This window comes from Oryctolagus cuniculus, chromosome 21 (assembly GCF_051225735.1).
Source record: "Oryctolagus cuniculus isolate XC-2025 breed Fujian yellow rabbit chromosome 21, ASM5122573v1, whole genome shotgun sequence".
Taxonomy (NCBI): Eukaryota; Metazoa; Chordata; class Mammalia; order Lagomorpha; family Leporidae; genus Oryctolagus; species Oryctolagus cuniculus.
In genome coordinates this window covers 9,423,978-9,440,231 of record NC_142887.1, presented here as the reverse complement: position 1 = coordinate 9,440,231, position 16,254 = coordinate 9,423,978, and the positions used below count along the sequence as shown (strand labels likewise).

The 16,254-nt window shown below is 67.7% G+C and overlaps 1 protein-coding gene across 39 annotated transcripts in view; it reads right to left on the bottom strand.

The window, feature by feature from the left end:
- NCOR2 (nuclear receptor corepressor 2) overlaps positions 1 to 16,254 on the bottom strand; it is a 160,757-nt gene that overhangs the window by 78,089 nt on the left and 66,414 nt on the right. For all 39 annotated transcript variants that reach the window (XM_070066061.2, XM_070066057.2, XM_070066071.2 and 36 more), the window contains 3 exons: positions 13,998 to 14,177; positions 10,598 to 10,711; positions 4,923 to 4,979 (listed from right to left, as the gene is read on the bottom strand). In XM_070066061.2, the coding sequence (XP_069922162.2) occupies positions 4,923 to 4,979; positions 10,598 to 10,711; positions 13,998 to 14,177 (351 nt within the window). The remainder of the gene's footprint in view (positions 1 to 4,922; positions 4,980 to 10,597; positions 10,712 to 13,997; positions 14,178 to 16,254) is intronic.

Sequence of the window (16,254 nt, the reverse complement as noted above, 5' to 3'; positions counted from 1 at the left end):
GGCTGCACCCTCCTGCCCAGCGAAGATGAAGTCCAGAACCCGGCCACGTCTGGGGAGCCCAGAGCCACAGTGGGAGGGGCCTGCACCCTCACCTGGCCCCCACACACGCCCCGGGCACCACAGGAGACAGGAGCCAGCTGGACACCCCTGCCACAGGCACCACTAAGGGCCTGGAGCTCGTCCTGGCTCACAGCTGCAACACCACGAGGACCGGGCTGGACAGCAGCATGAGGGCCGGAGTGAGTTCCCCAGGGCCTCAAAGCCACGGGCTGTGAGCAGGGACCCAGCACAGCAGTTGGCCAAACGCTGGCCCCACCACTTTCTAGCTGAGGGTGCCCACATCCACAGAGCTGCGCTCCGGCACGCCACCCACGTCCACCCACTCCCTGGCCGGGGCTTCGAGTCCTGCCTTTCTGCTTCTCCCCGCCAAGCTAGAGCCACCATGGGGCCCAGCGCAGCGGCCACCTTGAGGCCAGCAGTGAGGCCAGGTGTGCTGAGCTGTGTCCACAGAGTCACTCAGCCGGAGTCCACGCAGGGGAGGGAGCAAACGTGGCTGCTGCCCCGTGACACAACAGGAGCCCTGGCTCAAGGGTCATCCACTGCCCAGGTGGGGAGTTAACTCATGGCCCAGGCTGCAAGACCCGAGCTCGAGGGCGGGTCCCCTCTCAACCCCAGCGCCGGCGGGGGGGCGGATGGTACACTCTCTCGCCCACGCACGCTGCAGCGGCGCGGTGGACAGGTACAGGGTGTGGGAGCTCGAGAACGGGAAAGAGCGACGCAGCGTCCTGGGCCTCTGGGCAGGGCCGAGAAGGGACACAGGAGGCCCACCCTGGAGCCTTTCCCCGCCGCTCGGCCAGGGCCACCCGGGCACTGGGACCCCAGGCCCCACCCCTTCCCAGCCCCACACCCAGTCCTGGTCCTCCATGGGCAGGTGGGCCTCGGCAGCCGTGGATGGTGATGGTGAGGTCCCCACCTCGTGACTGACCGCTGAGCTCCGGGCCCAGCTCCTCTCTCGAGCCGACGTCACCCAGTGCTGCCAGGGAGGGATTCTCCCCGCACTGGGTCATGCTGCCCGCCCCAGGTGCTCGGCCGAAGTGGGGCAAGGATTGCCCACCCCCACCGTGGGGCTGAACAGGAAAGGAGAAGTGAAAGTGGAGAGCAGAGAGCCTGTGGTCAGACCCAGGGCACGGCCCCCGGGGAGACACCGCTGCAGGGGGCTGCTGGCCCCTGAGGGCTGACGTCCAGCCTCAGGAGCCCCAGGGCCCTGGGAAGATGCCCAGCCCCCACCCTGGCTGACTCAGGCCAGCAGAACAAAGACCCGGCCCCAAGCGCGGCACAGCCGAGCCCTGGTTCACAGGCCAGGTCCGACAAGGGCCTCCAAGCCCAGGGCCTCAGTGTCCTCATCTGGAAAAGGGGCACAGGCCAGAGCACCTGCCTTGCTGAGTCACCCAGAAACTCAGACTTGGTAGTGACTTGGCCTTGTTTGGGTTTTAAAGAGTTCGAGTTGGCCGCAGGAGCCAGGACAGGGTGGAAAGACCTCGGCGGGCTGGGCAGGGGGCCCGGGCTTCCATTGCATAGGAAGGGCCAGAGAAAGGAGACCCAGGGCTTCCAGGCAGCCAGCAGGGTCCTGATGGAGCAAGCGGCCCCTCGCAGTGGCTCAAGGGGAAGACCCGGGAGCACCCTGCAGGTGCACGGCCCCTCCCCCAGGCAAGCCAGGCTGGGGCCCCACCGAGCCCAGATGCTCTGCTCCATCCTGGACACGGCCCCCAAAGCAGCCAGGGCATGGAGAGGGGCAGTGACTCAACTCCAGCAGGCACAGTGTGGCCAGGGGGTGGGACCAGGGCCCACACGGTCCCCCAGCCCCACCTCGCCCTCTGCACAGGGCTGCACGGAGGCTAGGCAGCTCCCCGGGCCAAGGGCTGCATTGGCACCAGGGGCAGGAGCCAACACCGTGGCCGCAAGGCCACTCTGAGCCCCCTCCTGAGTGGGGCTGCCCTGGGGACGGGGAGGCCCCGGGCTGTCCCTGGCCCTCTCTGAGGGCACACCGAGGGCACTGGCGGCGTGCAGCCCGGGGCAGGGGCAGGCCCCGCCGTGACTCAGGCGGGGAGCGCCATGGCCCTGACCTCCAGCCAGCCGCGGTGACGGAGAGAGCCGGCAGGGCCAGGTGGACGGCGGGCAGCAACAGAGGCGTCAGCCCCGGCCTCAACCCCGCAGTGACACCACATGCTTAAAATAACTCCTCCGCACAGGAAGGAAGCGGATGACTCAAAGCAGAGGGGCCGGCCGCTCTGAGCACACCCTCCGCCCACCCCAGCTGCAGCAGGGACCGAGGGGTGGCCGGCAGAGTCGGGGCTGCACGGGGGCGGGGCCTCCCCATGGCCCTGGCTGCCGCCGCCCCTGCGGTACAAATTCCACCGAAGCTCTCACACAGGGACTGCGCCCGTGGGCAGGAGCCGGGGGGGCCCCAGGAAGCCTCGCCTTGGCAGTGCCCCTGGCCACGCCGCAGGCCATGAGTGCAAGGAATCTGCAGCCCGAGACCCCAGCCCCTGGGTGAGCAGCACCAGGCCAGCCCCACCAGGCCGGGGGGGTGGTGGGGGGCACACACAGGGGCCCCTGCAGTGAGTGCAACCCTGAGTTGTCCCGCCTTGGACACACTGTGTGCCTGGCCACACCCCGCCCCTCGTCGCTTGCTGTGTGACCACGACAAGACACTGCCCTCTCTGAGGCCCAGAAAACGGGCAAGGCCTCAGCCACGGTGCCCCGTCCTGTGAGTCCCTTCCGTCCCCACCAAAGGGCGCCAAGCCACCAGACACCACAAACGTGGCTGCCTCGCAGCTGAACACGGGTCCCTTCTCCCCCGCAAAGTCTGGGGGAGTCTGGGGGCTACAGGGCTCGAGGCCAGCAGACGCCCCCTCCCGACGGGCTCAGCGGGCCCCATCCCTCAAGCCCTGCCTCCCCTCGGGCCCCTGAGACTCACGGGCCTCCAGCTCTGACCCCAGCAGGCCCCGGAGACGGAGCAAGGGGCAGGCGAGGGAGAACCGGGGGAATGGCCCTTCTGCTCTTTAACTTATGATTCCTTTCTTTGCGACCTTGACGCCCTGGGCAACGACCTGGCCAACGACCTGGCCATGGGACAGAGGCACTGGCTGCGTCCTTCCTGCGAGCCGGGCCCTGGAGGGAGGGTGGCCGAGGCCCCAGCCAACGAGCGTCCTGGTGCTCGGCCGCCAAGGATGCCATGTCCAGGCCTGCGGCCCTTTAGGAAGGTTGACTTCTGAACAGCAGAAGTGTGGGGAGGGGGCCATGGTTTCCGGGCCCCTCCCTGCCCGAGGGACACCCAACCACAGCAGCCCCGTGGGACCAGTGGCCAGTCCCCACACGCCCGCGGACGGGGGACAGCCAAGCCACCTTCCGCAGGGTCAGGCCACTGTGACTCGAGTCCCCAGGGGAGCCAGGTCCCCACGGGCAAGCAGCGGCTCACCCTCAGCCTCAACCACCCGGCCCTGCTGCCCGCATCTGGCAAAAGGGGAAACTGAGGCAAGCAGCAGCTCCCTGGTGGGAACGGAAAAATGGGACAGCCAGCCAGGCTGCTCACGAGGCAGACACGGTGCCGCCACGTGGCCCGGCCATGCACTGCCGGGCACCTGGCCCAGGGCGAAACGCCCGTCCACGCAGAAACCACGCCCAGCCCAGGGCGGTTGCGTGCCCGGCACCCGAGGAGTAGGAGACGCACAATACGTGGCCCATGCACAGGAGGGGGCCACCGACCAGAGGGAAGGCCCAGTCTGCCCGCCAGGGGACAACCTGGAGACCCTGGCCCAGGTAACACCAATGCTGCCGGGCGGGGGGGGGGTCCGCACACAGAGGCCTGCGGTGGAGACAGGCACCTGAGGTGGTGGCTGCTTACAGCCACTGGGGGCATTGTGTGCCACGTGCACGGCGTCCCAACGAAGCCGGGACTGGGGCCAGCCCAGCGCGAGGAGCCAGTGCCCCAGCCCAGCCCCGGCTGAGTCCTGGTGGGAAGTCCAGCCAGGGAGAGAGGGGCAGCACCTGCCGTCCATCTCTGCCTCCTGAGCAGGTCTGGGGGCCAGCAGCTCACTGCTCCCCAGTGGCCAGTACTGGGGGCAGCTCTCCTGCACAAAACGGGCAAACAGCCCCACGCTGCCGACTGCTCACCACGAAACTGAGGTCCTGGCGGCTGAGACCCGTCCCCCGGCCTCTCACCTGGGCAGTGAGTTCAGAACTGGGCTCTGAAGACCTGACATGGTACCGATGCCCCACGAGCACCCAGAGGCTCCAGGCCCGCCCACCCCGGCACCCGCTCACCCGACAGCACAGGCAGGCGGGGCTTGGGCGGGGCTCCCAGGGCTGAGGCCGGTGCCTGCCGCTGCCCCCAGCCAGGCTCCAGGAGGCCCGGGTCTGCGCTCCAGCTCCACCGCGGCCCTGCGGTGCACCCACCACGGCCGTGAGAGTAAAGGGAGCGACAGCTGCCCAGCACTCACGGCCACGGCAGGCAGCGCACAGAAAGCCACTCAGCAAACCTCCCTGTGGCCCGACGGGACGGGCGGGATCACTGTTCTCACTTTCCATACGAGGAAACTGAGGCACAGAGCCAGAGGTGCACCTGGGAGTTGCAGGCCACTTGTGGTGTCCGCGCAAGGGCTCTGCGGGCTGGGCTGGGCCCCACGATCGCACCACAGATGCGTGCCCCTTCCTGCAGCCCGGCCAGCCGAGCCCTCGGCCACCGCTCCTCCCCTGGCCCGGCCCCCGCCCGGCCTGGCAGCCCTTATCAGGAGGGAGTGCTTCCTGTGCCGGGCAGCGCCGCGGACTTCCTCCTCCCCCTCCTCCCCCTCCTCCCCCTCCTCCCCCTCCTCACCCACCTGCTGCCCGCCCGCCCCCACGCGGCTCCCCGGGCCCCAGCTCACCAGCTCCACCTGGGGCCCCAGGCCTTCCAGAATTCGGTGCGCAGCCTCGGCCTTCTTCTGCAGGACGGAGGGGCGGAGCGGTGAGAGACACAGAGAGAGGAGATTAGAAACAGAGGCCTCTAGGAGCAGCAGGCAGTGGCCAGCCCGCACGCCGGGCCACGGCCCCCTCCTGGCCCGCCCCACGCTGCGCCATGCACACGGGGGCCTCGGGACCCCGTGGCGGCCCCAGCAAGCCGGCTGAGTTTCTGGCACCGTGCCGAGTCCCCCAGGCCGGCGACGTGGGCGCTGCCCCCTGCCAGGCCCAAGCCGCCGCCGTGCCCTGGAAGCCCTGGAAGCCGGCTGGGTCGCCTGCAGGGATCCCGAGCTGGAGCGGGGAGGGGTGGGAGGAGGGGACAGGGCTGGAGCAGGGCCTTCGAGGATTCCGGTGTTTCACAATCACATGACGAGGCCTGCGCTGCCCTGGGGCCTCCCCGCCTCCCTCCCCTCTCACCACCCGGGACTTATTAGGAAGACGGGAACTTGTGGCAGAGAGGACTCCGGGCTGCCGCCTCAATGGGCCAGGCCCCAGCCCCCGCCCCAGGCCCTCAGCCCTGAACGCAGCCATTGTGCCTCGGCTTGGGACCACCAGGCCCCCCTCCCAGGAGGCCTGGACAGGGCAGGGAGGCTGGGCGGGCGGAGGCGGCTTCCCCGTGGCTGGGGCAGGGGGCGGAGGGCAGAGGGCAGGACCCGGGCCAGTGCGGGCTGCGCAGAGAAACCAGAGCGGCACACTCGGCGGCGGCCAAGCCAGGGGGACCTGAGGTGTTTGTCATGCGCTGGGACCATCTTCACACGGAAACCGCCCAGCGCCGGGCCGGGGAGGCCCCGGGGCTCCCAGCAGAGGGAGGCGCCCAGGGCGGCCCCTGCACAGTGGGTTTGTAGGTGGGCTCAAGCTGGCCTAGAACAACCTCTGCCTAGAGCCCAGGGCCCAGCCCACCCAAGGCAGAGCCATGCTCTCGGCCCCATTTGTGCAAGCCAAAACCCCGAGACCAGCATCCTCGGAGTGCGGCTGGGGGCCGGAATCAGGGGTGGCTTGTGCGACCACGGCCCCGTCACTGTGGCCGCTGTGAGCCAAGCACTGGGCGCGTGGCACACGGCACGCATGATCACACACAAGCACCACGTGAGGCGGAGACGAGCAGCAGTCCCACTTTACAGATGGACAGACTGAGGCACAGGAAGACGATACAGGGAAGAAGTCCCTCTGTGGTACGCAGGCTCCAGGAAGGGAGAAAGCCAAGGGTTGGGCTTGAGGCCAGCTCCGGCACAGGGAGGCAGGTGCCGCCGACAGTCACCGCAGAGCACCCTGGGGTGCCGAGGCCGTCAGAATCCGAGTCGGACTGAGTGTACGGGGCGAAGTAGAGCTGGGCTCCCTGAACACTTCCTGAGCACCCATTCGGCATTGAGCCCGGGAGAGACGGACGTCCAGAGACCCAGGAGCAGACAAGGGTAAGGGTGGGGTTCAGGCAGAGATAGGTCCGTGGGGGGCACATGGGGGCACAAGGTGGGCACGGGCCACTCTTCCAAAAGGGCCAGGAGAAATCGGGAGCTGGGTTTTGAGGGGTGAACAGGAGTCCGTGTGTACCGCGAGGCTCTGGGGGACCAGCAACAACTGCTCACACGGACTAAGGGGTGACTCCGGAGCAGCCGGGCACGAGAGCTGCACGTCCCACAGTGGGCCTGCGCCTCGGATCCTCAGCCTGCGTCCCTCCAGCCCCCGCCCCTCACCCCGGTACCAAGCTCCCAGGCCTTCCGCCAGGAACAGTGACACAGCGCGTGCTGTCGCTTTCCGCTTTCCGCCTTCAGGGGGCGGCAGGGCAGGACGGCGCGGACGCAGGCCGCAGACCCGGGCGTGCTCAGGACGGAATCCAGACTCCTGGCCGGGGTCCCGGGGTCCCGGGGTCCCAGCCCCTCACAGGGCCTTGGCCTCTGCTGTCCGCACACCGCTCCCCAGACACCCGCAGCCACTTCTGCCCCGGGCCTTTGCACCTGCTGCTGCTGCGCCTGGAACACCACTCCCACCTGCCCTCAGCCAGAGGGGCCCTCGGTGACCACCCAGGACAGCCCACCACCCCCTCGCCCTGGCCTGGCCGACTGTGCGGCAGCCGAGCAGCGGGACGGACGCAGAGCACCCGCCGTGCCTCTGCCGGAGGCTGTCTCCCCGGGACGTCAGCCCCCAGAGCTCGGCTCTGCCCTCAGCCGCGAGCACGGGACCAGCGCCTGGCACAGAGGGCGCTCGGGAACGCTCTCTCCGACTGGGAGGGGCTCAGGCTGGGGTCGCCCTCTAGCGCCGGCCGGCGCCTCAGCGTTCCGGGTCCCCGGCACCTGCACAGAGCTGGGCACACAACCGGGTCCCCACGCTGAGATCTGTAAACGCCCTAACATCCGACATGTGTGCCCCCAGCTGAGGCCCACTCACGCCTGTCCCCATGCGTGTGGCCCACGCGACCACGTGCATAGCCATGATGTGTAAATGTACAAGAAACCACATGTGTGCCCCACACCTGCCACCTCACGCCCACCCCCTGTATACGTCAGCCCATCACATGACTGCGTACCGATGCCCACAGGGACACAGGTGCACAAGCAGACACACGTGTGCCCACATGTGCTCACTCGTACACACAGGCACTCGGTAGCCACACACACATGTCCACATGTACACGCAAGTGCCAAAGACCCACAAGGAACCACAGGCCCACGCGTGCTCACATACACCCATACTGACCTGCCAACCACACACAGTCCTCCTCCAGGATGGAGGACTGAGAGCCCCCCACCACCCGCCGGGGAGCCCCAGGCCAGCTCCTCACTGAGCGAGCAGGCAGCGGGGACAGCGCCAGGAACCCCCGGCCGCACGCCCTGGCTCCAGGAGCCGCTCACCCAGAGGTTCCGCTGTGTCTCTGGAGGAGCCCACGGCCCGGAACCCCGGCCAGGAGCCCACCCCGGGGGGTGAGCGAGCAGGAAGAGCAGGCAGTCTGGGAGCCACGTGCGGGGCGTGGGCAGGGCAGGGGGGCAGGACTGGGGTGGGACCTGCCAGAGGACTCCGGGGGTGAGGAGCGGGCCTTGGCCACTGCCCAGAAAGGCCCGGATGGCGACTGGGCCTTGGGGCGCCAGGACCCCGAGTGCTCTGCAGAGTGCCCGGCTCAGCAGTCGCTGTCAGGACGCAGACGAGCTGGGCGCTGCTCGCGCCAGGGTCCCAGGTCCTCGCCCCTCGCCAGGGCAGGCCTGGCGGCCGCAGGTCCCACCCCCCACCACCCCCGCCCCGGCCTCCATCTCTGTGCTGGACCACCTCGGCCTCTCCCCAACCATGCTCATTTCTGCAGAGCTCACGCGAGTCCGCCTCCTCCATGAAGCCCACCCCGGTAGTCAACCCACTGCCTGAAGTGCTGCAGCCCCACGCGGCCACCGCCCGTAACTCCCCGTGCTGCCCACGTGTGCCCTCCACCTACACGCCAGGCAGGAGCTTCCAGTGCAGATCAAAGGAGGCCCCCACGGCCCTCCGGGCTTGGCTGCGCGGTGACCCCGCGCCAACTGCCGTCTGCAGGCACCTGCCTGCCCGCTGTGCCGCTCCCACTGGCAGGAAAAGCCCAGCATAGCGGCGGCTCCCGGTGCGCGCTGCGTGCCTACCGAGTGAAGGCTCAGAGGAGCCGGAAGAGCCGGAGGCGGCGCGCGGCGGGGAGCTGCGCTTCCCAGGCGCTGGCCTCGCCCTCCCTCCCTCCCAGGAACCAGCAGGGAAGGGAGTGGGAGGGATTAAAGGGAACCCCTGCTGCTCCCCGCGGGTGGGCGTGAGTCCTGGCTGCCCTGCCCACCATGTCTGCAGAGGCTCAGCCCGGCGGAGGCCCCCAGCACCCCACGGCCTGGGAAGACCCTGCCTCTCACCCTCCACTCAGCAAACACGGGTCGGGCATCGGCGCCAGGCACTCTGGCAGGTGCCAGTGATGCAGCCAGGCCAGCCGGGCCAGCAGACGGCTCTGGCCCCCAAGGGGCTCCTGTTCCAGGAAGTCAGGAGAGCCGATGCCTGTCCTGGGGGGGGGGGGGGGACAAGGGATGGGGAGAGCAACAGCCAGCAAGGGGAGAGGGGCCTGGGAGGCTTCCAGGATTAAGCAGGGCCTCACTGAGCACAGAGCGGGGCAGGCGACAGAGACCTGGCGGGAAGGGGCTCCGAGCAGAGGGCCAGGCCGAGGGTGCGCCGCCCGGCAGGACCAGGGCCACCACGGCCTCCACGGAGAGGCCACCTGGGGGACCCTCGCCGTCCCCCACACCACAGGCTCCTAGGGCCAGCTCCGTCTTGGCGCCACACCTGCTGCGGCGTCTCGGGCAGCTCACCTGCCCCCTCTGAGCCTGAGCTTGCTGAGTAACGTGGAGAGGACGCAGGCACCCGTCGCGTACAGATGTGGACGGGAGGAGATGCAACGCGCAGCGCACGGACAGCAGCAAGAGCAGAGAGCCAGCGACACTGACGACAGCCCCAGCCGGCACTTCCTGGGTGCCAGGCACTGGCCCGGGGGCACGCAGCCGTGACCGCGTGAGCCCCGGAGCAGCTGCACACGGTGCGTGCCGATGTCATCTCGTCTTAGCCAAGGAGCAGGAAGCACAGGAGGACTGGCGAAACGCTCAAGGTCACAGGGTCAGGAGGCGGGACAGATGGGATGCGAACCCAGGACATCTCGCTGAGCCACACGTGGCCCCTTGGCTCTCCTACAGTCAGCCGGGGCAAGGGGGTGTGGGAGGGCGGCCGGAGCAAACAGGCCGCAGGAGCCCAGCAGGCCAGCGCTCGTCCTGCACCATATGACCACCTCAGGAGTGCAGGCAGAGCCCAGCTGGCCGATTGGCAGTTTCCTGCCATGCGTTCCCGTGGGCCACCGAGGGCCCAGCACCGCCACAAATGCCGCCAGCTCCCACTCGGACTCCGAGCACTGATTCAGCCGGGGGAGAGGCCACAGAACCACAGCCAGGAAGGGTGGCCGGGGCCACAGCAGGGGGAGGACGGGAGGTCACTCTGTGCCCTCAGACAAGGACCAGCCCCTCCCCCCACCGTTCACCCACCCATGAAATAAAGGAGGGACCCCGGCACGCGTGGGTCCTGCCGAAGATCACCAGAGCCCAGCTCTACGTGGCCTCGTGGGGGTGACGGGGAGCTCACCACCTCCCCAGCACCAAGTGCCACCTCCAGGCAGCCCTGGAGATAGCCTGCCCGGGCACCTCGGCCCCTTCCCAAGATGGAGCCCCTCCCAGGGTCCCCAGAGCCTGCTCCAGGCCCCGTGGGTCCGTCAGCCCCAGCTCTGTGACCTGGACGAGGAACTCGCCGTCTCTGGGCCTCAGTTTCTCCATTCGTGAAAGGGAAACGGCGCCTGTGAGCCCCTCGCAGGCCTGTCTGTCAAGGGCTGACGGGCAGGGGCCGGGCAGGAGCTGCTACTGTGACTGCCTGTGCTCCAGCAACTCCCTCCACACGGGGCCTGGAGCGGCTGCCCTCGCACGGGGCCAGGGGGCCTGGGGCTCCCCACGCCCCACAGCCCAGCCACGGGCCCAGCAGCCACACTCGGCAGCCACCCCCCGCCGCCCACCTGCAAATCCGCCTGGGCAGGAGGGTCACCATGCCCCCACCTCCCCGACGGGGACGCGCGGGCGGGACGTACCCGGTTCTCGTCGTAGATGATCTGCACGAGGCTCCGGTGCTTGGCCTCGCTGGGCGGCGGCGACACGGGCTTCTCCGGCTCGGCCGGCTTGGCGGCCTCCTCCTCCAGCTGTTGCTGCGGGACGGGCAGAGCGTGAGGGGAGGGCTCCGACCGCACGCAGGAAGTCAGGCCGCTCCCCGCTTCCTCTGAGTCACTCGGGCGCTCGGGCTGCGCAGGGGCCCCGGCTGAGCCTCCCGGCTCCTGGCGGGCCTTCCCGGGGTTCAAATCCTGCCCTCGAGCCTGGGCAGCCAGGGGCCGGAGGCACGCCGGGCCTCGGTTTGCTCCTCCGTCGTGGGCACCGAGTGAGGTAACGGTGCACAGCAGGGGCCGGCTTGCCGACAGCCCCCAGTGTCACCCACTGCGGCCCCCACAGGACCATCGGCACCAGGACGGCTGTGCTGGCCATGCTGGCCGTGCTGGCCATGCTCGGTCTGTGCTGGTCCCATGCAGCGCAGCGGGCACCCTCGTTCTGCAGGGGCTCCAGCCACTGCTCCCTGCTGGGCGGCCCCCTTTTTGTGCAGGGGCTCCTTGGAGCCTCCCAGCACCCTCCAGGGAGTGGAGGCCCAGGTGGGGACGCTGCGCCCCCTCCGGACCGGCTGGGCAGCCTTGGGCATTCCCAAGCATCTCCGAGCCTCACCTCCTCACGGGGACATGGGGCCGAGAACCCCTCTGAGCCCCCCGTCACTGGCTTCCCCTGCACTGTCGCCAGCACCGACCTCGTCTGCCCTGAGCTCTGCATGCTGGAGCCCCCCAGCCCCCACCACCTCCGGGAAGGCCGCCCCTTCCTGCTGCTGTCTGCGCTCTGCCCGACAAGGAGCAGAAAAGCGCAGGGCTCGCGACACCGGCCCCACGCCACACAGGCAGCAGAGGCCCGGTCTGCCACCTTGCAGGGCAACACGAGTGAGAGGGGCCCCGGCTCCTCTGGGCTCACGACGCCCAGCCTGCCCGTAGCCGTGAGGCAGACTACCAGGAACCCAGAGGCAGCCGAGAGGAAGGCTGTGCAGAAAGCATCGGCAAACCCGGAGCCCTGGGTGGGGCAGAGCAGCTTCCAAATGCCCCCAAAGGTGCAAAACCAATGAAGCCAAGTAATGAAGCAGTCAGATGGGGCAGGCACATAGTCAGATGGGGTGGGCCCAGTCAGATGGGGTGGACACATAGTCAGATGGGGCAGGCACACAGTCAGATGGGGTAAATACCCAGTCAGATGGGGCAGATACCTGGTCGGATGGGGCAGGCACCCAGTCAGATGGGTGGGTACAGGAGAGTCTCTTCCGTCAGAGAAGTGGCCTCCCTGAGGCCCACCTGAGGCAGGCAGGGACGCGGGGAAGAGGTGTGGGCTGGGCAAGCCTCTCTCAGACTCCCGGGAGGACCAGCACTCCCTGGAGGGTGCTGGGAGGCTCCAAGGAGCCCCTGCACAAAAAGGGGGCCGCCCAGCAGGGAGCAGTGGCTGGAGCCCCTGCAGAACGAGGGTGCCCGCTGCGCCGCATGGCACCAGCACAGCCCGAGCATGGCCAGCACAGCCAGCACGGCCAGCACGGCCAGCACACTGCTGCTGGATGTGGGCAAACCTGCTGGGGAGACCGGCGGGCAGCCGCTCACCAAGTCCAACCAGAGAGCCCACGTGACCGCCAGGAAAGCCGGGAGAAGAGGGAGCCCCGGGGCAGCGCGCACAGCGGCCAAAGGGAAGAAGCCCAGGTGCAGACAACACGGCTCTGCACGCCGCGGTCAGGAGCAAAGCCCCGGGCCAGGCACGGTGCACAAGAACCTCGGACAGGTGCTGCGGCGCGAGCCCCGACAGGAGAGGTCCCCGGTGTGGGATTCCAATGGCACAGCACGCCCGGAACAGACGGGGGGCGGGGGGCACTGCTGCCCGGGCCGGGGCCTCCTCTCGGAACCAGCCGAGTCGCTGCACCAAATGCCTCTGAACCGCGATTGCAAAGGGTTGGTTATGTTTGCAAATTTTACTTAAAAAAAAAAAAAAAGAAGAAAGGTCCAAGTAGAATTTAGAAAAAAAAAAACCAAACCCTGACTGTGCAAGGCCTCTCTACACCGCTGGCCTCCCTCTGATCCCTCACAGGAAACCCTCTTACCAGCCCTGCGGCCTCTGACCTCTGGCCAAGCCCCACTGACCGTCCCCCAATCCTGACCCCGAGGTCCCTCGCTCCTACACAACCTCCAAAAACACACAAGGCGCCCCCTCCAGGAGGCCCTCTCTCCTCAGCCCCGACTCCAGGCCCACGTGGCTGGGATGGGCCTGTGTCCCTCATGCAGCCCGCATACCCTTGTCTGGAGGGACCCGGCATGAGCCCGCCGCCCTGGCAGCCTCCCAGGGGTGGCCAGCAGACAACAGCGAGCACCTTCTATGCACCCAGCATTGCCAGGGGCACGGCAGTGGCCAGGGAGACAAGGGCTCTGCTGTCCGGCGTGGCCGGGGGACCACGGCTAAGCGAGCAGGATAACAGCATCCTAGGATGCTGACGTCACCAACTGGGCAGAGGCTTCTGCCAGGACCCACACAGCCCAGGCGTTACGGACACAGCCGGGCACAGCTGTGTGCCAACCAAACTTCATTTACAAAAACCAGCAGCAACACACATTGGGCTGGACCGGCCGCTCCGGGAACGCAGGCTGGTGAGGCTCTCGGTGGAGGGGACCGCAGCAGGGCCCTGGGGGGCAGCAGGGAGGGAGCCAGAGCGGAGCCAGGAAAGCGGATCAGCAATGACCTGACACCAACGGCCCGCAGGCCAGCGCCGTGGGGGGAGCATGACAAACACCTCTTCACGTGGCCCGGTGACTCGGACAGCGACCACACGGCTTGCTGTCAAATCACACGACCCTGCCCCTGCGCACAACCCCGGGACGGGGCAGCCTGCCTGTGCCCATCACACGGTCAAGGGGACCGAGGCTTCCGGAGGTGAAGCTTGTAAAGCCACACGTGGCGGGGGAGGGGAGTGACGGCCGCCCCACGCTGCCTGAACACCGTGGCACCAAGACTGGACCTGTGCGGCCCGGCGACAGCTCCCACGCTCCGACAGCAGCAGCTCCAGGGCCTCAGCGAGTGTAGACTGACTTAACCGACACACAGCTGAGAATTCCAATCCCGCAGCTACACCGCAGCGCACACACGGCCCGCGGCCACCACGCAGGACGGGGCTGGGCCTCCCGAGGCTCCTACGGAACAAACTCAGACGGCGTAAGGAGGAGCCGCTCAGGGGACAGCACCGCACTGTGCATCCTCCGGCTGGCGCAGGTGAGAGCAAAGGCGGCGCCCGGCACTGGGGGGCGTGGGCGCACGCTCACCACCACCGCTTCCGGTACCACCCTCGCTGTGGGGCCCGAGAGCCGCCCCCGGCCCGCGCACCTGCTTCTTCTTCAGCTTCGAGATCTGCTGCTCCACCATGGTGATCTCGCGGTCCACGCGGTCCATGTTCTGGATCAGCTCCTCCTTGGACAGCCGTGGAGGGACCAGCTCCAGCTCGGGGTCAGCATGGGGAGGGCTGGGCGGAGACACGGGCTCCAGCTTGCCCGTCAGGCTGCGGTCCTGGGAGAGAGGGACAGCGGGCATGGAGTCAGCGCACGGAGCACCCCAGCTCCCAGCGAGGACTTCACAGCCCAGCACACCAGGCGCCTGCCAGTCACCGGACGGCTCACGGGTGCCCCGCCTGCCACAGACCCTCCGAGGGTCAAGGTCCTTCGGAGTCTTCCACAATGAGGCCCCAGCGCTCCCCTGAAGCCCCCGCTTTTCCCATAGCACCCCCTCTTCCGCCAGGTCCCACCCCCACACCCTCCGTCACTCTTCACGATGCTCCCTCCGCCCATCCAAGTAGCCACGGCCCAATCCACCGCGGGCGGGCTGGGGACATCCACGCTGCGCGATGGCCCATGGCCGGCACGTGCAGAGGGACCTGCTCTGAGCGGTGGGTGGCAGGGGCCTCCGCCTCTGCCTGTCATTCCCCAGCTACGTTCCTGATGGGCTTCCCCGAGGGCAGCCCTCCGCGGAAAAAGGCTGCTTTCAGAACTGTGTTTGCCACCCGAGGGAAGAGGGAGCCGGCGCTGTGTCTCCGGGGCTTCCTGGTCCCGCGCCCCTTGTAGAGGGAACACCTGCTCACGGGGCACCTGCTCTGCCCCATGCAGCACCCTGCCGCAGGCTCCTCGTCTGTGCCACGGGGGAAGGAACAGTCCCAGCCGCCCCAGCAGTCGCGATCTTGAGTGTCCACGTGTGGAGCGTGCGGAGCCCGTGCAACCCAGCCCCGAACCCATGCCAGCCTCAGGCCCAGCCGCAGCTGCAGCCGCGGCCCCAGGGAGTGCCAGGCCGCCACGGCCCCGCGCCCACGGCAGCTGCACCGAGGACACAGGGGGCAGTATTCCCAGGACAACTGCAGCCAGGCCCCCTACTAGCAGAGGCTGCGCCATCTTCTCTATACCCCCCACACCCACCCCAAGACCCCAGCAGAGCCCAGAGGGGCCAGGAGTGCCAGGATCGCTCTGGGTTTGCCTCCTGGCCTCACTGTCACTGTGGGAAATGTGGGGACATGGGAGCCGGCGCTGGACTGCAGAGTCTCCCTCCTCACACCCAGGAGCCCTGAGGGAAAGGGCAGGAAAAGCCCAAGTCCCTCATTGGCCCCAAAGTGCCCCCACCCCAGAAATGTGGCCCGGGCCGCTCTGCTCAGCAGAGCCCAGCCCACCAGCGACTGCACCCCTACTGCAGAGACGCGGCAGCCAAGCCTGAGGCCTGGCCCACACCAGGCAAAGCCTGCAGGCAGCATAAGGGACCAAGCCCAGAAGTATCTCAGGCCTGAGGGCCTGATGAGCTCACCCTACTGAAAGCAGCCGCCAGCCACGCACAGTAAACGTGCACGGTTGTGTACCAATAAAACTTTATCGACAAAAGCAAGCCGAGGGCCAGATCTGGAGCTTGTGGAGCTCACTGTCCCCTGAGCGGAGCAATCCACAAGTCGTGACTCCGGTCACTGTCACAGCCATTGTTCTCCCGCCTTCCAGGCACGGGCACTAAGGGACAGCAAGGGTCAAAGGTGCCCGAGGCCACACGGCCACAGCGCAACGCAGTCTGCGGTTGGACGATGCAGAAAGGGGGGCCCTGGTCACACATTTGCTGCCCCCATAGAATCACACGTCTGGGCAGAAGAACCAAACCAAGATCCTTCTAGGAACCCAGGGCCTGGAACGCCCTGAAATCAGACAAAAGTGTGTATGCAAGAAAACCCCCTATAAAAATGCTCACAAGGGGCCAGCGCTGTGGTGCAGCGGGAAAAGCCGCCACCTGCAGTGCCAGCATCCATATGGGTACGGGTTCGAGTCCCAGCTGCTCCACTTCTGATCCAGCTCTCTGCTGTGGCCTGGGAAAGCAGGAGAAGATGGCCCAGGTGCTTGGGCCCCTGCACCCACATGGGAGACCTGGATGAATCTCCTGGCTCCTGGCTTTGGTCTGGTCCAGTTCTAGCTGCTAATCGTGGCCATTTGGAGAGTGAACCAGAAGATGTAAGATCATTCTCGCTTGCTCGCTATCTCCTTCTCTCTGACTCTGCCTTTCAAATAAAAATAAACAAATCTTTTTAAAAAATGCTCACGACAGAGCCAGTGCTGTGGTTTAGAGGGTA